At 36.7% G+C, this 24202-nt stretch overlaps 1 protein-coding gene and 1 non-coding gene across 2 annotated transcripts in view; both read left to right on the top strand.

The window, feature by feature from the left end:
- The first annotated feature begins 4079 nt into the window (after window positions 1-4079).
- LOC131317708 (structural maintenance of chromosomes protein 5) overlaps window positions 4080-24202 on the top strand; it is a 32571-nt gene continuing 12448 nt past the window's right edge. The window contains exons 1-20 of the mRNA XM_058347290.1: window positions 4080-4300; window positions 5028-5205; window positions 5291-5444; window positions 5985-6058; window positions 8222-8371; window positions 8479-8583; window positions 8665-8810; window positions 9929-10040; window positions 10146-10301; window positions 13807-13928; window positions 14021-14165; window positions 14264-14329; window positions 16580-16708; window positions 16795-16893; window positions 17025-17190; window positions 17276-17421; window positions 21522-21585; window positions 21672-21796; window positions 22044-22121; window positions 23625-23697. Of these exons, the coding sequence (XP_058203273.1) occupies window positions 4260-4300; window positions 5028-5205; window positions 5291-5444; window positions 5985-6058; window positions 8222-8371; window positions 8479-8583; window positions 8665-8810; window positions 9929-10040; window positions 10146-10301; window positions 13807-13928; window positions 14021-14165; window positions 14264-14329; window positions 16580-16708; window positions 16795-16893; window positions 17025-17190; window positions 17276-17421; window positions 21522-21585; window positions 21672-21796; window positions 22044-22121; window positions 23625-23697 (2329 nt within the window). The 5' untranslated portion in view covers window positions 4080-4259. The remainder of the gene's footprint in view (window positions 4301-5027; window positions 5206-5290; window positions 5445-5984; window positions 6059-8221; window positions 8372-8478; window positions 8584-8664; window positions 8811-9928; window positions 10041-10145; window positions 10302-13806; window positions 13929-14020; window positions 14166-14263; window positions 14330-16579; window positions 16709-16794; window positions 16894-17024; window positions 17191-17275; window positions 17422-21521; window positions 21586-21671; window positions 21797-22043; window positions 22122-23624; window positions 23698-24202) is intronic.
- On the top strand, window positions 12985-13092 carry LOC131308840 (small nucleolar RNA snoR100). The gene has a single exon (XR_009194579.1). It is a non-coding gene; the product is annotated as a small nucleolar RNA snoR100 (small nucleolar RNA).

The following is a 24202-nucleotide window of genomic DNA, read 5'->3' as shown; positions in this document are numbered from 1 at the left end:
CCTGGAGAATCTCAAAATTACCCTCTCCTCATTGACATATGCTTATTTATGGATGTTTTTAGGCACTTTTGGTAGTCGTATGAAAGTTATAACGGAAAAAAGATAAAAGAGACGTCGCTGGGTATGATCGAGGACTAATGGCGCTGAGACTTCGAGTTATTCTAGTATGGTATACCCGTTGGGCATGATCGAGGAGTAATGGTGATGAGACTTCGAGTTATTTTATATTTCCCTCTTTTAACTCTGAATAAGAAGTGATATCAGGGAGAAGCTGATCTCTCTCTCTCTCTCTCTCTCTCTCTCTCTCTCTCTCTCTCTCTCTTCCTTTGTCATCAGAGTGCTCAAAGATCAATTGGCCTTCAATAATCATACAGAAAACTTTTCAGTTCGAGATCTTATAGTAAAAGCATCACTGGTTTTATACTCTTTTTTTTTTTAAATGAAAAACGCCAATATAGTCGCTTGTTGAGCTGATCATCATGATGTTTTTCTTGTTTCTAACTGGAAAAATAAATGATAACGAACCTATCACCTTCTAATATGCATGGTTAACAAAGTACGTAATTGTCTAGACTCCATAGGATTGAAGGAAATTCATTTGCTTTCGTTTTAAGCCCGAAATAATTAATCACAGAACCTCTTTAAAAACCAAGTTGACACTTAAAGCTCACTCTTTGGTATCCAAAAATGGCATAACAAAAAATGGATATCTAAAAGTTGCCACACCAGCTTTTCATTAATCCAAATTGCTAAGGTTAGCGCAATGTAAAAGTCTACAATGACAATCAAAATTGGATAACCAAAACTTACCATATCATATTTTCAAACCATAAAAGACTAAAAACTGTGAATATTGAAAATAGGTTTTCTGAATAGTTTTGAAACTAGTAAATAGAAATAGAAAATAGTCTTTTAAATTTGGTTGAGAATTAGCGGGGTCCACTAAATTTAGTTGTTGGCAAAAGGCTGCTAGTCGTGGTTACCCAAAGCTGAAAATGTGATTATTTTTAAAGAAGTTGCTAAGTCTGATTATACCATTATGAGTCATATATTTTGCACAAATATTTTTAACCGTAGAAACCTATTAATTTTTATCATACATGCCATTGTGGATAGTGAATACCCTAGCTTTTAGCCCCACCTTATTTGTGTTACCAATCATCATTGCTGAAGTTATGAGATGACTATAATAATGAAGTTGTGAGATGACAATAAATTAGGGGATAAATTGGTCCTAAATATTTTTTTTTGGGAAGAACAGGAAATAAAAGGGGAAGAACACGAGCAGGAAAAAACCCGAAAAGATAAATTAGAGACCAAGGGAGAAAAACAAAGATTAGAGGTTATGAGAGATAAGGGAGAAATTAGAGATTTCAGAAGTAAGAGAATTGATTTTCACACTCTCATTTTAACCATATGGCATCTGCACTCTTTTTTTTTCTTTTTTTTCTTTTTTTGTATATTTATCCACTTGAATTTACTATCTTGCCATTATTCAATACATTTTTTTCTCACATTCAAGGACAATATTATAAACTCGTGTGGATAAAAACAAGAAAAAGTGTGTGGATGGTTAAAAGGGGAGTGTGAAAATTATTTTCCAATAAGTAATCAATCCTGATTCTTTATTTGTTCTCTTCGCTGACATACTCTTTCGCTCTGGGGTTTCAGTTTGGCGCTTAATAAGTAATGCGATGTTTTTTTGTGGGGTTTTCCCATGCTGAATACAAAAAAAATAAAAATAAAATCTTTTTTTGAAAAGTTCATTTATTTTTTTGTAGTTTAATTTTGTAAAAATGTAATTGAGAAAGAATTTGCGGGGTGTTTTTTCTTTTGAGTCGGGTTGCAGATAGAATTCCCTGCGATTTACTCCAAGACCAGTAGAGCAATCTTTGCATATTTTTTGTAAGTTAGGGAGGTAAATCACATAAGCCCCCAAAAACCCATGGTAAAATAAATCAAAATTTTACCATACAATTTAGGCTCACTTGTTTTTTGCATTTTAATATTTTGAATAAGCAAATAAACAAAACACAAACTAACACGATATGTTTGGTTACAACTAATATGATTTGCTTTTCTATTGTTGGGTGATGATTATTATTTTTGTTTGATATTTACTTTACCAACTTACTTTTATGAACTTAATTAACCTAAATTAATTAGATTAAAAAATACACATGGCTAATGAAAAATGGCGTCAGCCAATAATGACTAGTAAGGTTGTGTTCCGCTAAGGTTTTTTTGGGATTTTTCTTGTTTTATTCTTATTTAAATTTTTTTCGCGTTTGTTAGTTCTGCGTCTCACTTTTTTGGTTTTCTCATTCGTTTCGTCAAGACAAATTAGTAAAATAAAATATTATGACTTTTACCCAAATATTTTTTAAAATATCCAAGATAAAGCCCGGCCTTAGACCCAGTTCCGATAAGGTTCTTATCTTTAAGTACTTATTTTATGTTTTACGAGACAAGTCATTCTCTCACAATACATCACATTTAATAATTTAAAAAATAAATAGTTACGAATTATTTTAGTTAGTAAGACACACAAAAGGCAAAGGTGTTATCGTTGGTTGAAGTGCTTCCTTTATATTGGTCTGTGGATATAAGTTTTAAGAGAAAGCCTATTTTACAAAATAGTGGTACAATTTTTCTATAGTTTTTAGTATTGCACAACAACATATTACTTTTTTGAATTAATAAGAACCAATATATAATCTCCTTTCGTTAAAATAAAATGAGCCTTATAGAGCCGAGTTTAACCAAACATGCTAATTTTCAAGCTTGTTTATTACTCTCTTTGCCCCTAAATAAATGTTCAGCGCACAAATCTAGTCCTTACAAAAGATACACGTTTTTCTTTTCTTTTTTTTGTCAACATTGTATATATCAGCGGGAGTTAGTGAGAGGTGTTCAAAGTTAGTATTGCCACAAGAGGTTGATCTTATATCCAAAGGAGTCAAACCCATGACGGCTCACTCCCAAAGGTAGATACCCGACCAACTAGGCTACACCCAAAGGTCATGTTTTTCGTTAAAAAACTTATTTTTTCATAAACTAATAAAATTCATTGGTATCTATTCGTTTGTGGGAAAAAAATTATGTTTTGTTTGGATGAGTTTTTGAGAATTTTTGAGGTAATGAATGGAGAGAGAAATTAAGGTAATAATTGGAGATAGAGGTAATGAGTGGTATGAGATAGAGAGAGAAATGATAATAATGATTGGAGATAGAGATAATGAGTAGAGAGATAAATGAGAGTAATGATTGGAAATAGGAGTAATGAGTGTTTTTTGAATTGATTTTTTTTTTCAAATTAGCATCCAAACATTAATTTTTTAAACAAAACAAATGCACCTTATTAAATGCATAGGTTTGTGCGCCAAATAGTTATTTAGAAACGGATGGAGTAATTTTTTCTGAGCTCGAGCTCGAGCAATGAGCATGCTAATGTTCAGATTTGTTCATTAATTTTAGCTGTTGATTTTGCCACTTCCTTTTTTGTTAACATCACTCATCTGCAAGCGTATTTTGTTGTAGGAGAGTGACGTTAACAAAAAAGGGAGTGACAAAATCATTTCCCTGAATTTTTGGGGAGTAATTTTGTCGCTCCCCTTTTTTTATGCCACTCATCTTTATATCTTGATTAGATGACTTTTTGTTAATGCAACTCATCTTTGTGTCTTGATTAGATAATTTGTTCTGTGAAAAAAAAGGAGTGATATTAAAAAAAAGAGAATTGCTCGGTTCATTTACGGTCAAATTCTAGATGAGCCCTTCTACAATTACACCCAAACACATACCCATACATATAAATGTGTGTAGATATGTATTTGAACAGTTCGGATCCAATGAGAGATCCCGCACGGTGCTACCGTGCGGGACTCCCCTTTTCCAATTGAATTGTGACGATCCGAGCCGTTCAAAGTGATCAGAACGTGATTTTAAGGGTACTCGCGAGAAATCAGCAAAAAAAATGATCAGAAAAAGCTTGATCCGAACAATTTTTTATGTGTAAAATGGACTTGGTTATAGAATTATTGATTCTATATTGTCCCTGCTACGCTTAAGGGTTGTCAGAAGGTAAAAGTAAGAAGTTTAGTACATCGCACTCTTGCTCTTGGCGCCAATTTTCGTTGCTGCACTCGCTTCTCTTCTCTCGCTGTCTCAAACCCTAGCTCTTGCTGCATCTTTCCACTGCAGAAATCGGAAGGCAAAAGCTTCACCCTAATCTCCATTCATAAACTCAAACATCTCCGATGGCCGACCGTCGCCCTAGTAAACGCCCCAAAATCAGCAGGTTTTCTACGTTTATCAATAACTGCTGCACTCTTGATTTTGTTCTACCATTTTATTCATGCTTCGAGAATGCTTTGCTCTTCGCATTGTCATAGATCTATCAATGATTGGGTGTTTTAGTTTTTACTTAGGGCGTATCTGGATATTTCTTACTCCAGTTGATTGTATAGCTATTGTCAGAGAAGAATGGAAGAATAAATTAATGTAGCCGACCACAACTGACTGGGGCATAACCGCATAAGGCTTAGTTTGGTCTGGTCCGTGTTATATGATGGGGGATTTGTTAAGGGAAAATAAAGATAAGGGATTCTAGTTAACTGTCACTCTGTCAGTTTCCTTTTGTAACGAAGAAGAATTCCTCTCTCTTTTGTCTTCACATTGTTAACACTGTTTAAGATTACGTTCTAATGATTTTTACTTAGGCTGTGTTTGGGTCTTGGATTTGCAAGGCATTTGTCGAGGAAAAAAGGATGGGATTCATTGTTTTTTCCTATGTAACGAGGAAGAGTTCCTCTGTTTTATTCTCTCCGCATTGGTATACGTATTCAAGTTCCAAGCAAGGCCTTCAATTATCAGCAATAATATCAACCAAGTGGAATGGGCGTGCGTGTGGTGTTTTCAAAGAGATTTCTTTCTGTTTTACTACAATAAAACAAGGGAAATGAAAATTTATCGACATAGCTGATCTGTAATTGTTTGTGTAACTTAATTTCATGTTTTGTTTGCAGAGGGGAGGACGACTATATGCCGGGAAATATCGTTGAGATTGAACTTCATAACTTCATGACCTTCGATATATTGACGTGCAAACCGGGACCGCGTCTAAATCTTGTAGTTGGACCGAATGGTTCAGGTAAAAGCTCTATTGTTTGTGCTATAGCGCTTGGACTTGGTGGCGAACCGCAGGTTTGTACAGACAATGAATTTTTCGTGGCTATGGACTTGAGTTGTTTTGAACTATGACAGACACTGTGTCTTGTTATTTGTGCAGCTGCTCGGAAGAGCTTCAAGCATTGCAGCATTTGTAAAGCGAGGTGAAGAGTCTGGTTATATTAAGATTTCTTTGAGGGGGGATACTAAGGAGGAGCACCTGAATATTATGCGTAAAATTGATACGCGTAATAAATCTGAGTGGCTATTCAATGGTATGTTGCTAGTTTATGATTCCAGGTGAAAATAAACTTGTAAAATGGGTGTGAAGGGTCTTTTGAATCAGCACTGGGTATTTCTTAGTCCAGTTAATAAATGTGGAACTAGGGATTGTTATACTCTTCATTTGTTTGCATTGTGTAGATATTATGTAGAATTTTTTTCTAAACAGCCTGCTTAAAATTTAAAAGGAAAATTTCCTATTGGTTTCCTCCTCTTGTGGTGTAGTGTCCACATAAGTGCTTTGGCATTTTGTCTTCTTGTGCATACATAGCTTGTCTCCAAGACCTTATGGTCTCTCTTCCTCCCTAGTAATCTACCTTTTTTTTTGATAGAAAGAGTAAACATAATATTAGTGGCGTGGGTTGAAATGCTAGATCTCCACTATCCACTAAGTTATTTGATGCCCAAAATTTGAGTTGATGCTTTGTTTTTGCAATCTCTGTCAACCCATGTATTGTTTATTCCCCATCTTTTGGCTTTTAGTTAAATTAGTTGTATCTTTGGTATGATAGTATGTGTTATCGTGTTTTCAGGAAAAGTAGTGCCAAAAAAGGATGTTGTTGAAGTAATTCAAAGATTCAATATCCAAGTTAACAATTTGACTCAAGTGAGTTCTTCGACAATTTATCTTCAATCCAGAATCATGACTGTATACGTTGCCACATATTTATTCTTTGAGTAGTCTTGTGATAAATGCACATCTCCATTACTTATCATTTGTTATCAATCCACGTCTTTAATTGCTTCTGAAAGATTTATTTAAGGAACTCGTAGTGGTATTTTGTTGGTTTATGGCTTGAAAATGTAATAAGGGAGAGCGTAGTCTCCAGGGATCAGGATTCTTATTGTGTGATTACTTGAAGTATATTCAAAATTTCAGAGAATTTAGTGGTTCAAACTTCAAAAATGTCAGACACTAACTATTTAAGGGCTTGTAGCCCTAAAATGAGCCAAAGACACAAGGAATGACTAGGATTTAGTGATTTTTTGTGTCTTTTTAAGGAAAAGAATAAATGAAAAGAAATACTTGAGTTGGAGCATGTTCAAGACTTGCTGATCTGCACAACTTTCACATTTAGCAGGACATCTCAAACAATTATCATTCTTCTCTGACCATAGGTACCTTGGATTTAAAGATGATATGTTTATGTAGACTGTGACCTACTGGATTACTCTTACTCCATGAAGCATGGGTATGTTTATGTAGACTGTGACCTGCTGGATTACTCTTACTCCATGAAGCACGTGTACTTTTGAAACCCCGGCGCACTTTATGACCGGAACCTACCGGTACTTTGCACGGTACTTCAAAATCTGTACCGTGTACACGAAACCCCTAGCGGAACTTTTTTCTTTGACTTTTGCCGTACCCTAGAATTACCATAGTATATATCAAGCTGTACCCAACACAGAGATGAAACTAAATTGATAAGATGTCCTTTTTCCATGCTTAGCATGATTGTACAATGTCGACTTTGGTCTTTTAGGTTCTTTAGTATAATAGCATTAAACTCTGTTTTGCACGTAAGTTTGGCAATAAACAATTATTTGATGTTGGATTCCCAAGTGCCCAAGTCATTTTGGTATTTCCTTTATTTGAAGTGTATTTAGTAGTTATAAAACATTGCTCTAAATTATGAAAATACAGTTGTTATAGCCATACCTGTAATCAGACTTGCCTCTTAGCTCTTACTCCTACCAGGATAGAAGTAGGGCTCTAACATTAGGAATTTGTAATGCTGTGACCATCTTAGAGCCCAACTTAAGTTCATGTTAAAAAATCAAGTTATGGATCACGACATTCTATTCCCTGCAAATTTAGATATTTCAAGAGGCAGCTTGGTACTTAAAGTGCTGCATAGGCATGTTATCAGAAAAAGGTACCATAGAGACACATTTCCCTCCCTATAAATGTTGGTAAGGTTGCGTACGTGCATCTCTCCCCAGATTCTGTCTCAGCAGGAGCCTCATGCTCATGGTCACCATTTTGGAGACATCTTTTGTTTTTAGTTAAAAGCTATGCGCTTGTCGTGGGCAGCATCTTACTTTAAACTTCTGCAATTTACATGACGGCAGATGAGGGAGTGAACCGCAAGTGACTCTATGATCTCATTGCCCTACATAATTCTTTCTTCTTCTTGCCCTTTCTCTTTCATCTTCTCTCACTTTTATATCTAACTGTTAATGATTGTGTCGAGGCTAACAATCTCGAACGATTCGGCTAAGTTACCATCATTGAGAAGCATGGGTATTTCGAAAAGGAGAAAAAATCTGTATACTTGGAAAAGAAAGCCACGTACTGAGATTTATGAATGGCGATCCATGAATCACCCTGCAAAATATATTTGGCACTCACAAATAAGCTGAAAAGTTTAACTACGTTGTTCATAGTGTTTTTATGTGTCGTAAATCGAAAATTCAATGCGTGTATATATTCGAACATACTTAAATTATAATTTGAAACATATATTAGTGATGAATGTAAGTGGATCATTTGTTTTGTGGCTTTTGCCTTTCCATCTCATGCTCAATTTTTAAACATTTTTCATTGGTCATCGCTCATCTCCTAATCCTTGACCTTCTATTCCTACATTCTTGGTACTTATTGATATCTAACGTCATAAAACCCAGATGTGAACTCATGCTGGCTACACATCTGCTATATATATGGACTTACGGCATTCATGATTTAACCCTTCTTTCTTCTTTATTTATTTCTTACACATATATTTACTTTGCTCAATTTTACTTGTTTTGGAGGGGTTTTTAGTTTTTACCACAAGACAGGGTTTGTGAGTTTGCTAAGTTAACGCCAGTTCAACTTCTTGAAGAGACGGAAAAGGCTGTGGGTGATCCACAACTGCCAGTCCAGCACCGTGCGCTAGTTGACAAAAGTGGTGAATTGAAGAAGCTTGAAAGAGTACGTCTCTAAAATTTTCCATTTCCTGAACATAATTTTCTACTTATTGGTTTATATGTCATCAGAAATAGGTTTACTAACTCTTAAACATTGCTTATTGAGCTCAGAACATCCAGAGAAATGGAGAATATTTGAATCAGCTGAGGTTACTTAATTCTGAGCAAGAAAGGGATGTTGAGCGTGTTCGTCAAAGAGAAGAACTACTAGAAAAGGTTTTTCTTGAGGTTTATATGTCATGTATTGTTCTTGCTGGAACAATGTATTTATATATTCATTTCCCATGCGATTTGTAGGCTGAGTCTATGAAGAAGAAATTGCCTTGGCTGAAATATGATGCAAAGAGAGCTGAATTAAGGGAAGCTAAAGAGCAGGAGAAGGATGCTAAGAAGAAGTTGGATGAAGCTGGTAAAAGTTTGGATGATGCTAGAGAACCCATTAAGTATGTTTACTTCTTCGAGTGCTCAAAATTCAAATATTAGACAATTCAGCTTCTTCTAATCAGCTCCTAAAGAAACCCAATGGCATTGGGAATATTCCCGTAGCTTAAAAGACTCAGTTTCGAGTCTTCTTGAATTGCCTTGAAATATATGTGGTTCCAATTAGCAGATGGTTGGTGTCACTTTTCTCAATGGCTATAAGTGGATATCACAACACCACAAATTAGTTATTGAGCTGAGGGTGTGTCTACACTTACATACTGGCCATATGTACCTGCCTACCCGGGCACCTCCTCCCTCATGCCTAGTATCTTTTCTCAGTAGCACCTTATGCACCCAAGGTGAAGGACACACACCTTATCCGTTCATGGGTATTTTGGGTGTGAAACCATGTTACACAATCTCGGATAGAACTCAATTCCAAATGCTAGCTATTGAGTTAACGATTCCTTAATGCATATATAATGTGAGTGTAGAGATTTAGTTTCTGATTTATCTTTTCCAATGCACAGATTTTATTCCTTTAGTCTGTTTGGTTCTCACTTCAATAACTAGCTTTCGGGGTTGAGTTCTACACAAGAATATAAGGATGGGTAGAGTGCGTGCACGGGAGTGGCATGCTGCACCTAAAGGAGGGTGTAAAGCAAAGTCCCACGTTGCCCAGGTACCAAAGTAATTTGAAGTATAGTAAAGTGAGGGCACTCTCATTTCAACATCTAGCTTTGGGGGTCACGTTCTATTCTACCTGGGACTGTTATATATACCACCCATTAGTTTCATACCCAGGCAATGTGGTACTTTCCGTCACAATCATAATATTATGCAGCCTAAAAATGACGACCGGAGAGAAAAACGTTTGTGGGCAAGGCATTGCCATTATCTTTTCTGCTCGATTATCCATTGTATTTCCCCAATTTCTCAGTGTTGTTGCCATGTGGTACTTCCCTTCACAATTATATTCCTATTAAGGTTGAATATTGGGATATTAGACTAAACAGTTCCCTCGAGTATTCTGCTTGACTTTTGTTTCTCGTTCTTCTTGGTTATATTTGTTCCTGAGTTTCTCAGTGCTGTTGCTTTAAGCTGTGACTGCAATAGCTATAACAGGAATTGGTTGTAGGAAAGAACGGGCGGTGAAAGCAGCTGAGGATGCTAAATGCAAAAAAATAAGCAGTCTATTGGATGGCAATGCCAAGAAACGTATGCAACTTGTGGAAAATGAAAACTCTTTGGTATGTGCCAATCATTGATATTGTTTGTAATGCAAAGGTTTTGCATTCTGATTGTTGAGTTTTTTCTTATTCAATTGCTTCCATTTTTCTTTTTCAAAACTATAGGGCGCACAGGTTCGCAGTAAATACAGCGAAATGGAAGAGTTGAAGAGACAGGAAGAGTCTCGTCAACAAAGAATCTTAAGAGCAAAAGAAGAGCTTATTTCTGCAGAAGTGGAGCTCGCAAATCTGCCTCCATATGAGACTCCAAAGAACGAACTTGTAAGCTATACTTCTTGGAAATTTGTCATCAAATCCAAAACAATGAATTGGTGCTGGATTATGTTACTCCCTCTGTCCCAAATTCTTTGTCTGGTCCGCAAAACGGAGTGTTAAAAATAATACAAATTTTTCAAGAAAAAATCAAAAGTTTTTCAACAACTTACTAGATATCAATGAGTATTTTTAATTTGTGAAAAAAGTTTGAATTTTTTCTTGAAAAAATTGCATTATTTTTAACACTCCATTTTGCGGACCGAACAAAGAATTTGGGACGGAGCGAGTATTAATCTATACCTTTCAAGCACTTGTGGCGGATGGATGCAGAGTCCACGAGGGTCACGTGACCCTCCTACCTTTTGTATCCTTACACTTGTACCCCTACAAAATAATGAAACATTTCAAGTGTCCCCCTGATTAATTACACTTGTACCCATCCCTAATTGTGTAGGATTCCATGATATCCTGGGAAAAACTTAAATTGCCCATCCTCTTACTAGTTCCTCTCTCTAAAGCTTTGCTTGTGATGTGTAAAAAGTTTTAACTTTTATCGTATGGACTAAATTTCTATGCTTTTTTCAATTTGTATGGACTAAATTTCTAAAAATAAAATAAAATAAGCCGAAAAGAGTAATGTATTCTTCTAGTGGTAGATGAAACCCATGACTTACCGTTACGTTTAAGGAAACATGGTTATGTTTATAATTTTTGCCCCCTTTACCTAAAATTTCTAGATCCGCCACTACTTGTGCTGGTACAAGTACAAGTACATTTTGGATGTGTTGATACGATAGAACCTGAAACAGTAGGCTATAGTTAGGGATTGGATTCCTCTCTAGAAAAGATGTATTTTGAAAAAAGATAAAAAACTACTTAAATGACTTAGTTAATTATGGATTCAAAGTTCAAATCATAGTTTAGGGCCTAAATTAAGATGCAAACTTAATGTTGCAAATTAAAGAAACTATTAGATTGTTAACCATCAACTCATCTAAAAAAAGTTTAAGCTGTTAGAGAGAGAGACAACTTTATTGTAGAGAGAGAGGCAACTTTATTGTAGGTGGACAAAAACTGATGGTGCTAGCAATGGCACGTTGAATGTAACGGCTACTCGTGCCTCTTTCCCGGAACCCTAGTTTATCGTCGGAACTCTAATCTGCAAAACAAACAAGGGTGAGCGCACCTATGCCCCTCATCAGCACAGACCCTCCAATGTCTAAGTTAGTCTCACGTACTAGTATAAAACCCTAAATATCAATAGGAAAATTGTAGTGTGTTGCGTACCTCTTGCCTCTAGGTTTACCTTGTTTATATAGACACATGCTTGCTTGCCGCCCAAGCATTCTTATTGCCCTAGGTTTCCTATCTTGTGCAGGGAACCCTGGATACTTTGGATTCTCGTTCTCTTATCGAATTACTTTGTCCGTTTAGGACTCTTTCCTTTTACGGGCCGATCATCCTACTCTCATTAGGAGATTTGCGCAGATACTTTATTTCCGGGATCCTATTTCATTATGGAGTATAGTTGTTCTGGAACCTTCTGGTATATGCTTACCGCCTTATGTCTTAAGGCCACATTTGCAGGAGTTCTTATGCGCTGTTCGGCCATTTCATTGCCGAGCAAACTGCTTTATCCAGTGACCTCTCATGTCATTTGTTTTTACTGCCGACCATCGTTTTCGTTGGTGGTGTGATCCGCCTCACTTTTTCCGTGGTCCCACTTACCATGTGTTCGGGTATTAATTGAGCCTGTTCGGGAATACCTCCCTACATTTATTATTTATACTTTCAACATGCCCCCTCATGTGTAGCTAGGCACTCCTCCATAAGCTGGTAAACATGTGTAAATTTTAAGCATTAAGTAGGCGTCGAGGTTCGAACACAGGATCACATATTAGATTGTTAACCATTAACTCATCTAAAAAGCTTAAGCTCTTAGAGAGATAGCCAACTTTATTATTTATATTCTCATGAGAAACTATACCGTAAAAGCTTAATTCGAAAACCATGACCCTCATTGGATAAATCTTAGCAAACGAACTTCGTCTTGGAGTACTGCTTGGGTAGATGCTTGGTAGCTGAGGCTATTATAAAATATTTGGGTACAGATTTTGCATACCCTACACAACATAGAAGTATGACTATTATTCAACCTACCATTCTAAAATTCTTGTTTCAGGATCTATCCTAAAATTCTTTTGTAGAGCAGGGAAAGTATATTTGATCGGAGCACCCTGGTGTTTTTCTGGATGAGAGACAATTAATTCGTTTTGAGACTTCTGGGTGGTTGGGTATTTTTATTTTATTTGGTTGGGCTTGAACTAAAATAACATGCAAAATGAAAAAGCACGAGAATCGGATGAATATAATTCAACACAATGTGTAATTGAGTAGTAAAATTACTGTTTGTAATTTTCAATAGGGTTGTATTAAACTTATGGATGTCTTGTTTTGTTTGAATGGTATTGCAACTATGAATTTTTTGTTTTGTCCACATTTTGCCATTTAAACTTGAAAAAAATTGAAAAAAATATAAATAAATAAATAAATATACACGTGGCGTGACCCCCGTCGTGTTTGTGTCCCCATTTTTTTAGAATTCTCATGTCCCCGTGTCCGTGTCAGTATCCATGTCTATGCATCATAGGTCATTGACATGTTGCGCATTATCGATGCTTTGTGTTTTGAGTGAGGGAAGCAAGGAAATGAGCATAGTTTTTGAAGCAGTTCTCTAGGCCTGCCCTCTTTGATGTCTTTTGGCTTTGATTTGGGGGTGTGGTTCTACGACATATTGTCCTTTAAGTTACTCGAGTTTTTGGAGGTACAGGGGGCCACTATATCAATTGTAAAACTTTCTGAGAGCAGCCACTTCGTGCATGTATTGTAGAAGGTCTTGTCTTTAGGCCTCCCCTGCCCATACCCCCACCAATTGGGGATTACATGGGTACTATGATTGTTGTGTGTGTCCTGATGAGTCCTGTGGTGTTCTTCCTGTGTCCCCGCTTAAAGTGAAATGACTAACCGGACATACCACGTGCCGTGTCGGACACATGGCCACATTGGGAACAGATAGACTTGCCCTATTTTAGGGGCAAAAATTTAGGGCCCAAGACAAGCTGGTGTGCCCTCAGTGCCGTCCCTAGTTGCCAGTGCGTGTTGGAGATCAGATCGGACAAAAGTTTGTACGATACAGAAAAGTGAAACCACGAGCTAGGACACTAGGACTTGTCTTCATTATTAATTCACTTCCTCAATAAACCACGCTTTATCTCCCAATCAACTGGGTCAGCTACATGAATCCATTGTCTCCATTTAGTTCTGTCGAGGGTATCGTTGTTTCATGATATCCAAGAAACCTAAGCTGTCTCTAAAGTCAATTTTGGTCTACCCCTCCCCAATATATCTTTGCTACATTTGAGTATCCTATTGTGTTTGTAAATATGGTGCTTTGGAAGTCAGGTGTTTGAAAATTGTTTGCATGGCTTCATGAATTATATAAATTCGGCAGGAAAAATTAGGTGCTCAAATTATGGAGCTGGAAGAGATCGCAAGGGAGAAGAGGCACCAAAAGGCAGAAAAGGAAAGGCTTCTGTCTCATAATAATGGAATCTTAAGACAGAGCGTTGACAGGTGAAAGTTCATTCTTAAGTCAATGATTTTGTTCACGTACCTTCCTGGCAGTAATATGATCTTACAGGATGAATATTGTAAAACATTCATAGGTTGGGGGATATGGAGAATACAAATAATAAGCTTTTACATGCTCTGCGGAAGTCTGGTGCTGAAAAGATTCTGGACGCTTACCGCTGGGTGCAAGAACACCGCAATGAGTTTAATAAGGAGGTGTATGGCCCAGTGTTGCTTGAGGTACATTTGGCATTTAGATAGTTGTGTTTTTATTCAGGAAGTTAGAGTATGGGCTTTATGTCTCCCCCCTTAAAATGCTATTGGGACCTCAATTTCAGGTTAAAGTCTCAAATCGGGTTCATGCAGACTACTTAGAAGGTCATATTGCTTATTATATCTGGAAGGTATTCTCTCATCGAATTCTCGAGCTCCTACGCACGTCTGTCGAATTTGCACATTTTAGGGTCATTTCTTGGTATATTTTTAAAGTTCTATCCTGTAAATGGAGAATTGGGTACCAGAAGCTATGCTTTGTGCCTAAATCAACCCTCCTAGCAATGTATGAAAGGTGCGACATGTATCGGGTAGTGCACTTGTTTAACACCCAGTTTTTTTGTCACCACAATTATTGGGTAGTGTCGAACCCTTCCGATGATGAAAAGGATTGACATACAACACCAATGCGACTCTCGAATGATTTCAAGCATCGAGTAACAGGTGACCTGGATTTTTACATGGCCTTTAAAAGGGTTAAAATTGGTGAAAATAAATGGATTTGTTGCAAGATGACCAAACTATTTGAGGTGGCCTCTGAAATATTCTGGTTTCAGCCCACTTTTTGCAACTCAAACTTTACAATTGTTATGATTGGTTTCTACTGTATTTTAGTAATTTGAAAGTGCTTTCAATGATAGAATTATTTTAGTAATTTGAAAGTGCTTTCAATGATTCCAGTTTATTATGGTCATGCCAGCATTCAACCAAAATTGCACGTTTTCCAACATCCGGAAGCTAAGATTGTTGTATCTCAAGATGCTCAAAATATATTGAAGCTAAACCCATTGGGGTTGAAACTCGAAAGTAGACTGGAATAGCTTTTCAACGATTCAAATTACACATGAATCCCAATTCTGGAGTGGTCAGGTCAAGCCCACAAAGTTGTCGCACTTAAGCATAATTTCGCCTATGTGTGGTTGACCAAGTTTGATTTAGGGTTTCTACAAAGCCCTAGCTTGGCTCCCAAGTCTTCCTCCTCTAAAAGCAAGCCTCTAGGGTTCTAAAATTGGGGCAGAGGTGCCCGTAGCCGCACAACTACGGACTACCCAACCCTCGCCCCATCTTAAAGTCCATCACTCCAGACACTTGATCTACCAGATACCACTGCTCACCAACTCTCTTGAGTTATAGATTGTTTTGTGATCAAGAAAGAAATCTATCAGATACCACTGCACACCAACTCTCTTGAGTTATAGATTGTTTTGTGATCAAGAAAGAAGAGTGGTGAAAGCATTGGGGAAAGAAGTAAGATTTGATTTGGAAGAAATTTCATTGAGTTTACATCTTTCTTAGGCTTGGATTTGGAGTTTTAGCATGTTTAGATTTATTTTGATTTCCATTTTTCCAGGAATCATGTAATGAGTTGCATTAATAGAGTTTTTCCGTGCACTTTTTTTTTGTTTACTTTTCTAATAGTTTCTTTGTTGATTTTTCTTAAATGATTTGCAAAATCTGTTTTGGAGGCATGTTATATTCATACTCATTAATCAAGTAGACAATTGCAGAAGAGTGATTGGGACAAGGTCTAATCAGCCCGCTTTGATACCACGATGAAGTACATAAAATAACATAAAATGGAGAAAAAGGGAGGAGGAGACACTTATACATTGTGGGCATACATTCATGTGAGAAAGTCAATAGGTTTTCTCTAAATACTCAATATAAGTGGACGGTACAGACATTAGGGAAATGCCTTCAGAACAAGACTTCTATTATCTCCTAAGCTTTTCTAATTACATATATCAAAGATAAAAAACAACCTTTTCCTTTCATTCCGTAATGTTATACATGTATAATAGATAGCAAAAGCTGGATGGGATTTCTTTTGTTTGGGTGAGATGAGCTTGGTAACACCACCTTCTTGTTTAGTGTAGCCTCCCCCGATGTTTAGTTTGGAAGTCCGTTTAGAAGTCATTCGGTCCATATGGTCTTCTTGTGATTAAAGCAAATGAGAATTGTAAATTAGAGTTTTTTGCCAAGATTGTCAGCGAATAGGATTGTTGAGGTGTTTGAAAGTGAGGAATGGACTGAATGGTTATGGAAGGAGAGTAGTGAGGTATTCAAGGTTTTATTTGGCATCCAGTGTTCAGTTGTGGCGTTATTCAGTGAGTTCATTGTACTTCGAATTCAGAATTGGAATCTTCAGCTTTTTGGCCTACTCTTTTTCTATCACGATTTTTCTGGCTTTGATTATTTTCTATGCCTAAGTTGGTTCCTTTATCCTACAACCTTGCTTGGCTTATGCGACAATAAGTCCTTAACATTTGTATTAGTGGTTTGTGATGGTAATCCATCTGAACAGATATTAATAATATGTTTGGATAGTGTATGTTATTATTCTCATATATTTTTTTGTTTAACTTTTTCTTTAATCGCAGTCTTTCATAACACAAGATGCCGGGGATCGTGACACCTTGGTCAAATACCTTGGATCATTAGATGTTCCAGTAATAAATCACGTGGGAGATGGAAACCGCGAGGAACAGCCCTTTCATGTGTCTGAGGAGGCATGTTTTGATATGGCTTAATTGATTTTCCCAACCAGGCTTGAGTGTCTATGCTAACCACAGTTAAGAAATATGAATTTATGCAGATGCGTGCCCTTGGCATCTATTCTAGGCTGGACCAGGTTTTTGATGCTCCTGTAGCTGTGAAAGAAGTATTGATCGGCCAATTTGGGCTGGAATATTCTGTAACCTTACTACGCTATTAGTTCACATTGTTTTCTTTTAAAGATTTAGTTTATGGGTGTACTTTTGGAAATAAACTTATTAAAGTGATAATTACAGTTTGGTTTCTAACAAATATTTGTATTTTGCTCAGTACATTGGTTCCAAGGAGACTGATCAAAGAGCTGATGAGATCCAAAGATTGGGAATTTTTGATTTTTGGACACCTGAAAATCATTATAGATGGTCTAAATCTAGATATGGTGGTCATATTTCAGCCCTTGTGGAACCTGTGGCTCATTCTCAGCTCCTTTTGTGCAGTATGTTTCTGTAAACCTTTGCTTGAACTAGATCAATCTCTTGAATGATTTTCTGTTTGATTCAAAACTGCCATTATATTTACAGATCAGGATGTGGGGGAGCTGGAGAGGCTTAGGTCCAGGAAAATGGAACTTGAAGAAACTATTATGCATATCAACGAAAGTTTGAAGTCTCTTCAGATAGAGCTAAGACAGGCAGAGGATGAAGCAGCCAAACTTCAACGGCAGCGGGTAAGCTACTTCACCTTGGTGATGGAGCAGTTATGTCCTTGTGTATGTGTTGGAAATAAACGTGGCGCACACTTATTTTGTTCTTTTTGAGTTGAGAATTTCTATTTAAAAAAAAAAAAACCAAAAGGGGAGACCTTTAAAAAAAAAAGTGACTGCTCTATAGTACCAAGCTGGTTTATTTTGAAGATTGTCCTCCTTTATGCGTTCTTCTTTCTCCTCATTTTACCTCCACCCTTCCAAACACTCGAATGATTAAAGTCCGTTATTTGGGAGAGAGGAAAGTAGTTAGGGTATTAATTAATCCTAAAACAAATATTATTGATATATATAGTAAGCGATTTCAAGATACCCAAAAACTAAGCCCATTCACTGACATATAACTATCTATCTAGTAACCCTGCCCACCCCCCCCCCCCCCCCCCCCCCTAAATGGAGAATTATGACCAAGTCCTAGCTTGTTACATAGCAACTCTAACTGTGGTTTGAACAACGATTTAGCAAACATATCAGCCCATTGGGTACCTGTAGACACAAAAGGAGTAGTTGTCACACCACCGGCTAACCTCTCTCGCACACGATGACAATCAACTTAAATATGCTTAGTCCTATCACATAAGTGGTCTGTAGGAGAAAACCATCATGAAACCATTTGGTCCCGGTCCCTTGTACCCATTGCAAGTCTTCAAAACCTCTACCACCTGTAATTTGGAAAACCCCATCTCCAAGTGAGCTTGTACTACGAAATAGATCAAAACATAACCTATCTTATTGAGGTTTAGTTGAGTGCACTTGTACAAGATTTAGCTCCAAAACTAACGTAAGATTCTTTTGTTCCCGTTTTTGTGTGAAACAATTTGAAGAAAAAAAGGGATGTAGGGCCTCTAGAGGGGTAGTCAAGGGTATTTACTTGTGGAACCTCTTATGGGTGAAAAATTCTCCCTAAATCTTGAAACCCAATTCAAACTATGTGAATCCATGAAGGACCTCCCTCGAGAAAGAACCTGGTTCTTAACTGGGATAGAACTTCAAACATATAATGGCAGAGCAACAACAAAAAAACTACCTTCATAATAAGCTTTTAGTTTATGAGAAAAAAGCTAAGTCAAAGTTTGATATAACTCTTACACTTGCATTAGTTTTGTACTTTTAAACCAAACCAAACCAAGCTTTATGTCCCAATCACTTGGTGTCGGCTACATAAATTATTTTCCTCCATTGAGCTCTGTTAAGGGCCATTTGTTCACACAAACCCATTGTACTCGTATCTTTGCGTACAACAGCATCTAATATCAATTTAGGTCTACCCCTCCCCGTAGCATTGCTACCCAAAGCTATACTATCGGCTCTTTTAATTACTGCATCTCGTGGTCTACGGTAGACATGCCCAAACCACATTAACCTATTTTCCCTCAACTTCTCCTCTATAGGTGCTACACCTACTATCTCACGAACTGTTTCATTTCTAATCCTATCTCGTCTAGTCTTACCACACATCCACCTCAATCTTGCTCACCAGTTGTTTCTTAATAGGCCAACATTCTGTCTCGTAAAATATCGCTGGTCTTATGGCAGTTCCGTAGAATTTTCCCTTCAATTTTGTGGGTACCCTCTTGTCATATAGTACACCAGTAGCGCTCCTCTACTTGAGCCACCCCACTTGGATCCTATGGGTCACATCATCGACAATCTCTCCATCTCTACTAATAATTGAGCCTAAATACCTAAAATGGTTGCTCTTTGGTATCTCTTGGTCTTGGATCATCACTCTTTCTTCATGCGCACAGGTGGTACCACTAAACTTGCACACCGTATACTCAGTTGTACTCCTACTTATTTGAAAACCCTTTCTCTAATGCTTCCCTCCAAATTTCTAGTTTCGTATTAACACCTCTAGTGGTTTCCTCTACGAGGACAATGTCATTAGCAAACATCATACACCATGAGATATCATCCTGAAATTGTCTAGTCAATTCATCCATAACTAAGGCAAAGAGGTATGGGCTCAAGGTTGACCCTTGATGCAATCCTACAGTGATTAGAAATTCACTCGTTTCCCCTACTGGTGATCTAATGGTAGTGACAGCACCTTCATATATGTCTCTAATCACCTCGATATACCCTTTGGTCACTCCCTTTCTTTCCAGAACCCACCATATGATGTCTCTAGGCACCCTATCATAAGCCTACTGTTGATCTAATTAGTTTTGTACTTTTCCAAAAATAAAAATAAAAAATGAAGATTTGTAGTTTACATCAACCTCCACAATTTATTTTGATCTGATTGTAAGTGTTAGCTTATGAATCACGGGATTAAGTACGACATTTGAGCAAAACCTAAAAAGAAAGTATGTATAGATACGACAAGGGTATGTCAATGACTCGATATAATTTGTTTCTTGTACTTTATACAATGCACCATTCATTTCAGCGTCATACATGAAAAAAATTCTCGTTCATCAACACCCCAAACCAAATTGGGAATACATTCATGTATATAGGCTGCATTCTCCCTAATTTTTTGGTCCGGTATTTTTTTTCGATATTTTTTACTTTTCACAATTTTTTGTTTAGCTTTTCATTGTAATTTTTGGGATTAAGTTATTGTCTTGATGAGAAGAATTAGAAAAATATAAAAATGTGAACCGAAGTTGAAAAAAGTTCATGACACAAAAAAAAAAACCAGTTTTTTGGTCTTTAGTGAACTTTTATTTTATTTTTTTTTGCTTTCGGTCATGAATTTTACTTTTTAGACTCTTGTTGAGACAAATGGTTTAGCTAACATGAATCTAACAAAAATTCAAAAAAGAAGAACAAAAATATCAAAACAAAAACTACCAAACATTTACGGAGAATTGGGCCGTAGTTCACTGGTGGATCAATAAAGACATGTAATTTATCATAAAAGGTTTTTGATCCACACCCTTTGTTTTCCCCGTGTTGATGCCAAAGATTGTCAATTGTTTGAGTGCAAAATAAAATAAGAGATTTTATAGAATCTTGAAACAAAACTTCCTCAAAGAAGTTCGATGTACCTACGTAACTTCCCCCAAAAGAAATTCACAATGTACCTGATATGGTATTTTTAGGCATACTCTGCTTATTTTGCTGGACCTGTAACAGATTTTCTTGGAAACTTTGTATGTGTGTTTTTGTGCAAACTTCTTACATGCACTCAGATAGAGATAGACCCAATTCTTTTATGTACGGTACTTCTCCCGGGGGCAGAGCCAGGATTTGTTGGCACTGGGGTCAATTACCTAGGGCATATATTTTTTTTTCCGTACTTACCTAAAAAAAGAATACACTGAAATGCTAAAACAAAATGGAATAAATAGATATCTATTCATAACACATAATTGCATTTACAATTGACGTCGATGATTTTTCAAATTTTGGAATTGTAGTATGATACCCTTAATTGTAATGTTATAAGAAACAGAGCTTCAAAAAATAGTTTATTGCTTCTTCTTTTTTTGGGTCATCCACCTTCCTCTTTTGATTTTTGGTTGGGACTAGAGAGAGAGGAGTTCCATTCCTGTATTGGAAGAAGCAAACACTGTATTGCTTCTTTTCTTTTTTTGAATAGAACACACTGTATTGGTGAGTTCAAAAATTTTTTTTTTTTTGGGGGGGGGGGGGGGGGGGTTTCATTCCAGTATTGGAAGAAGCAAACACTGTATTGCTTCTTTTTCTTGATTATAACACAATGTATTGGTGAGTTTAATTTGTATTGCTTCTTTTTCTTGAATATAACACAATGTATTGGTGAGTTTTTTTTTTTTTTTTGAGAGAGAGAGTACTGCAAGATGCATAAACAGTATTGCTTTATTTTTTTTTTTTTGCAACATAAAACACTGGATTGCTGAGTTCAATTTTTCACAGTGAGAGAGAGTCGTACTTTTTGCCAACTAAATAGTTACACTATCCTATGGGGCATTGCCACCTGTACATATTCCTCCGCCCTTGCCTTCTGCCATGCTTCTCCGAAACTTAAAAATCTTAGTCTTGTAAATGTGTTCTCTTTTGGTTTCCTAACATCCCTATGCCTCTGTGTGCTTGTGATTATGAATCAAAATGTAATTTCAGCTCGCTTTTTGTAGGAGGAGATTATTAGCTCTGTACAACTTGAGAAAAGAAAGCGGCGTGAAATGGAAAACCGTATCAGTAAGTATCTTTGAGATCCTTCTTTTTGAGTAGAAATGTTGCACATGGTTTAGGGTTTTCATGTTAACCCCTTCTTGGTGATGTAGATCAAAGAAAGATAAAATTGAAATCGATGGAACAGGAGGGTGACTTGGACACCGTCCTTGCGAACCTGCTTGACAATGCTGTGAAGTTAAACATTCGGCGGTTTGAATGTGCAATTGAAATTAAGGTTATATTCTGTTTGGACTTTCCTATACCCTAGTTTATAGTACTCTTAATGATGGGAGATATAGCATCGTCCATCATCAATATTCTGGTAGTTGGCAATTGGCATAGTGTTCATTTGTTCATGTACTGTTTTGATTCTCAAAGATATAGTTTCTCCCATCATCAATATTCTGGTAGTTGGCAATTGGCATAATGTTCATTTGTTCATGTACTGTTTTGATTCTTACTTTTCTGTTCTCTCTTCCCAGAATTTAATCATTGAAGCTGTTGCTTACAGAAGAAGTTTTGCTGAAAGAAAGATAGCTTCCATTGAACTTGAAGCAAAGGTGGCTAATTAATCTATTATGCTATCGTGCTGGCTGGTTTGAATTATGACACTTGTCCTTCTCTTGACAACTGCCCCAGCATACTTTTATTTATTGTCTTTGGCTTAATGTACAGGATGCATATCGGTAGACGTATCATATTTGTCATTGTTAGGAAGATCTTTACTACCTTTTGTTTGAGAAACAAACACTTAAAGTTGTAGTACTAGGGCTCTCAGCATGTGAATATAACCCCTTCCTTGGTGCTGTTCAGCTTGTTTGGCCACAGATGTCAAAATAATCCTTGTTTAAGCATAAACTAACCAAATACTTTATGTGCTTTTTACATGCTGGTTGGTAGCTCGTTTTCTTTTTCCTTTTTCTTTTTAGGCTTTCGACAATTAGAAAGTGTTAAATGGGTGATGCTTCTCAGAAACCCCAACGTATTTGAGTTGGTAAACTTCATGTACTTAGGTGCGCTGAAACAAAAATATTCATGCACTTGTTGATAATACTGGATTGAATAGGATGGCATTAGCAGAAGATCTTTGAGAAAGGGTGGTGCTACTCAGAAAACCCAACATAGTAGTGTTGGTAAACTACAAATGCTTGTTAGCAATATTGGATTGAATTTTTTTTTTTGATAAGTAAATAATTATATATAAAAGGGAATGCCACCCATATAAAAAAAGAGGCCACAAAACAAAAAGGCCCTATGCACTCCCCAAAGAGTGGAAAAGCTCAAACCAGTCCAAAAATTGGTCAAGAGATGGATTACATTCTCTCTTATATTCAATATTGGATATTGGGTTGAATATAATGGCATTAGCAGAGGATTTATAAGAAGGGTGGTGATTGTGGGTTTCTAATTCCATTTAGAGCTTCCGTTGATGGTCACTTTACTTATGGATGTTTCTTTCATTGACCTTTCTAGAAAAGCAGTAAAATGTTCGTCTGGAGGACTTTCAAGATTCCTTTTTATTTTTCTTGTTGGAGAGTCTCAACATATGAAGGTTTCTCTGTTTTCCCAAATACTGAAGTTCAACCATTAAATATATGGGGATAACTGGCCAAATTTAAATCTTAGTTCGAAACTGTGTCTGGGATTACTCATTCTTCTACGAGTAGATGCCAATACCTATGGGATACACTTCATGAATTTCAAGATAGACTTCGAATGGGACTTCTCGAAGCACAAGATGAATGGATTACGATCAGCAAATCTGAGGAGGCATAGTATTATTGCATTTGTGTTGCTTACAAAAAGAAAATCTTTGCATTGCTATGTGCTAACATGGAAATAAAATAGCTATGTATAAAAAACTTTGAAAATGTGGACTGGAACTTCCAAGCCAAAGAATCCAACTGGATCTCATACGTGAGTCTATGACAATTAGAGAATATATGTTCCCTAATGGGCTATAATGCATATTCCTCTTAGGTACTTTTATTTGGCTGAGGTCATAACACTGGGGCAACTAAGTTATTAAGTGTTAGTCTGTAATTGTATTTTTTGTGGCTCAGATTCGGGAAATGGAAGGCAGTGCCAAACAGCAAGAGAAATTCGTCCTGCAAGCATCTGCACATTTAAAATATTGTAAGTTAGTGCATTCAATGGATTTCAGCTTAATCCATTTCAAAAGGTTTCTATTTTTGAATATAGCGTCTCATATTTCGTATCTTTGTCTCTCTTTGAATCCATGGTGTACCAGTACCAATTAAAGTAAGGAGAATACTTATGAAATGTTAGTCAATAGTATGAGGAATGGTTGACAAGTTATGAAGAAGTACCGATTGTTCTTTTTTAGATGGGAAATTGGGAGTTCTCTTTTTTCCCTTGTGTGCCTTGCGGGCGAGGTATCTATTTTTCATTTAGAAATATGCAAAAAAAAAAAAAAAAATTGTCCCTTCGTAGTTTTGAACTATAAGTACACAACTATGGTTTGGTGTAGTTTGGTTATTTGGATGGGATTCGAAAAGTGAAGGTGTAGTTTGGTGTTCTATCCAACTTTGGTTGGATATCTTCTATGGTTTTAGTCCTTTGTAATGTTTATTTTCCCCTCGATGTACCCCTTCGAGTTTAATAAAAATTCCTTTTGCCG

Source organism: Rhododendron vialii, chromosome 1a (genome assembly GCF_030253575.1).
Source record: "Rhododendron vialii isolate Sample 1 chromosome 1a, ASM3025357v1".
NCBI classification, from domain to species: Eukaryota; Viridiplantae; Streptophyta; class Magnoliopsida; order Ericales; family Ericaceae; genus Rhododendron; species Rhododendron vialii.
Note: the sequence above shows the minus strand (reverse complement) of the source record. Positions and strands in the feature narration are given on the sequence as shown.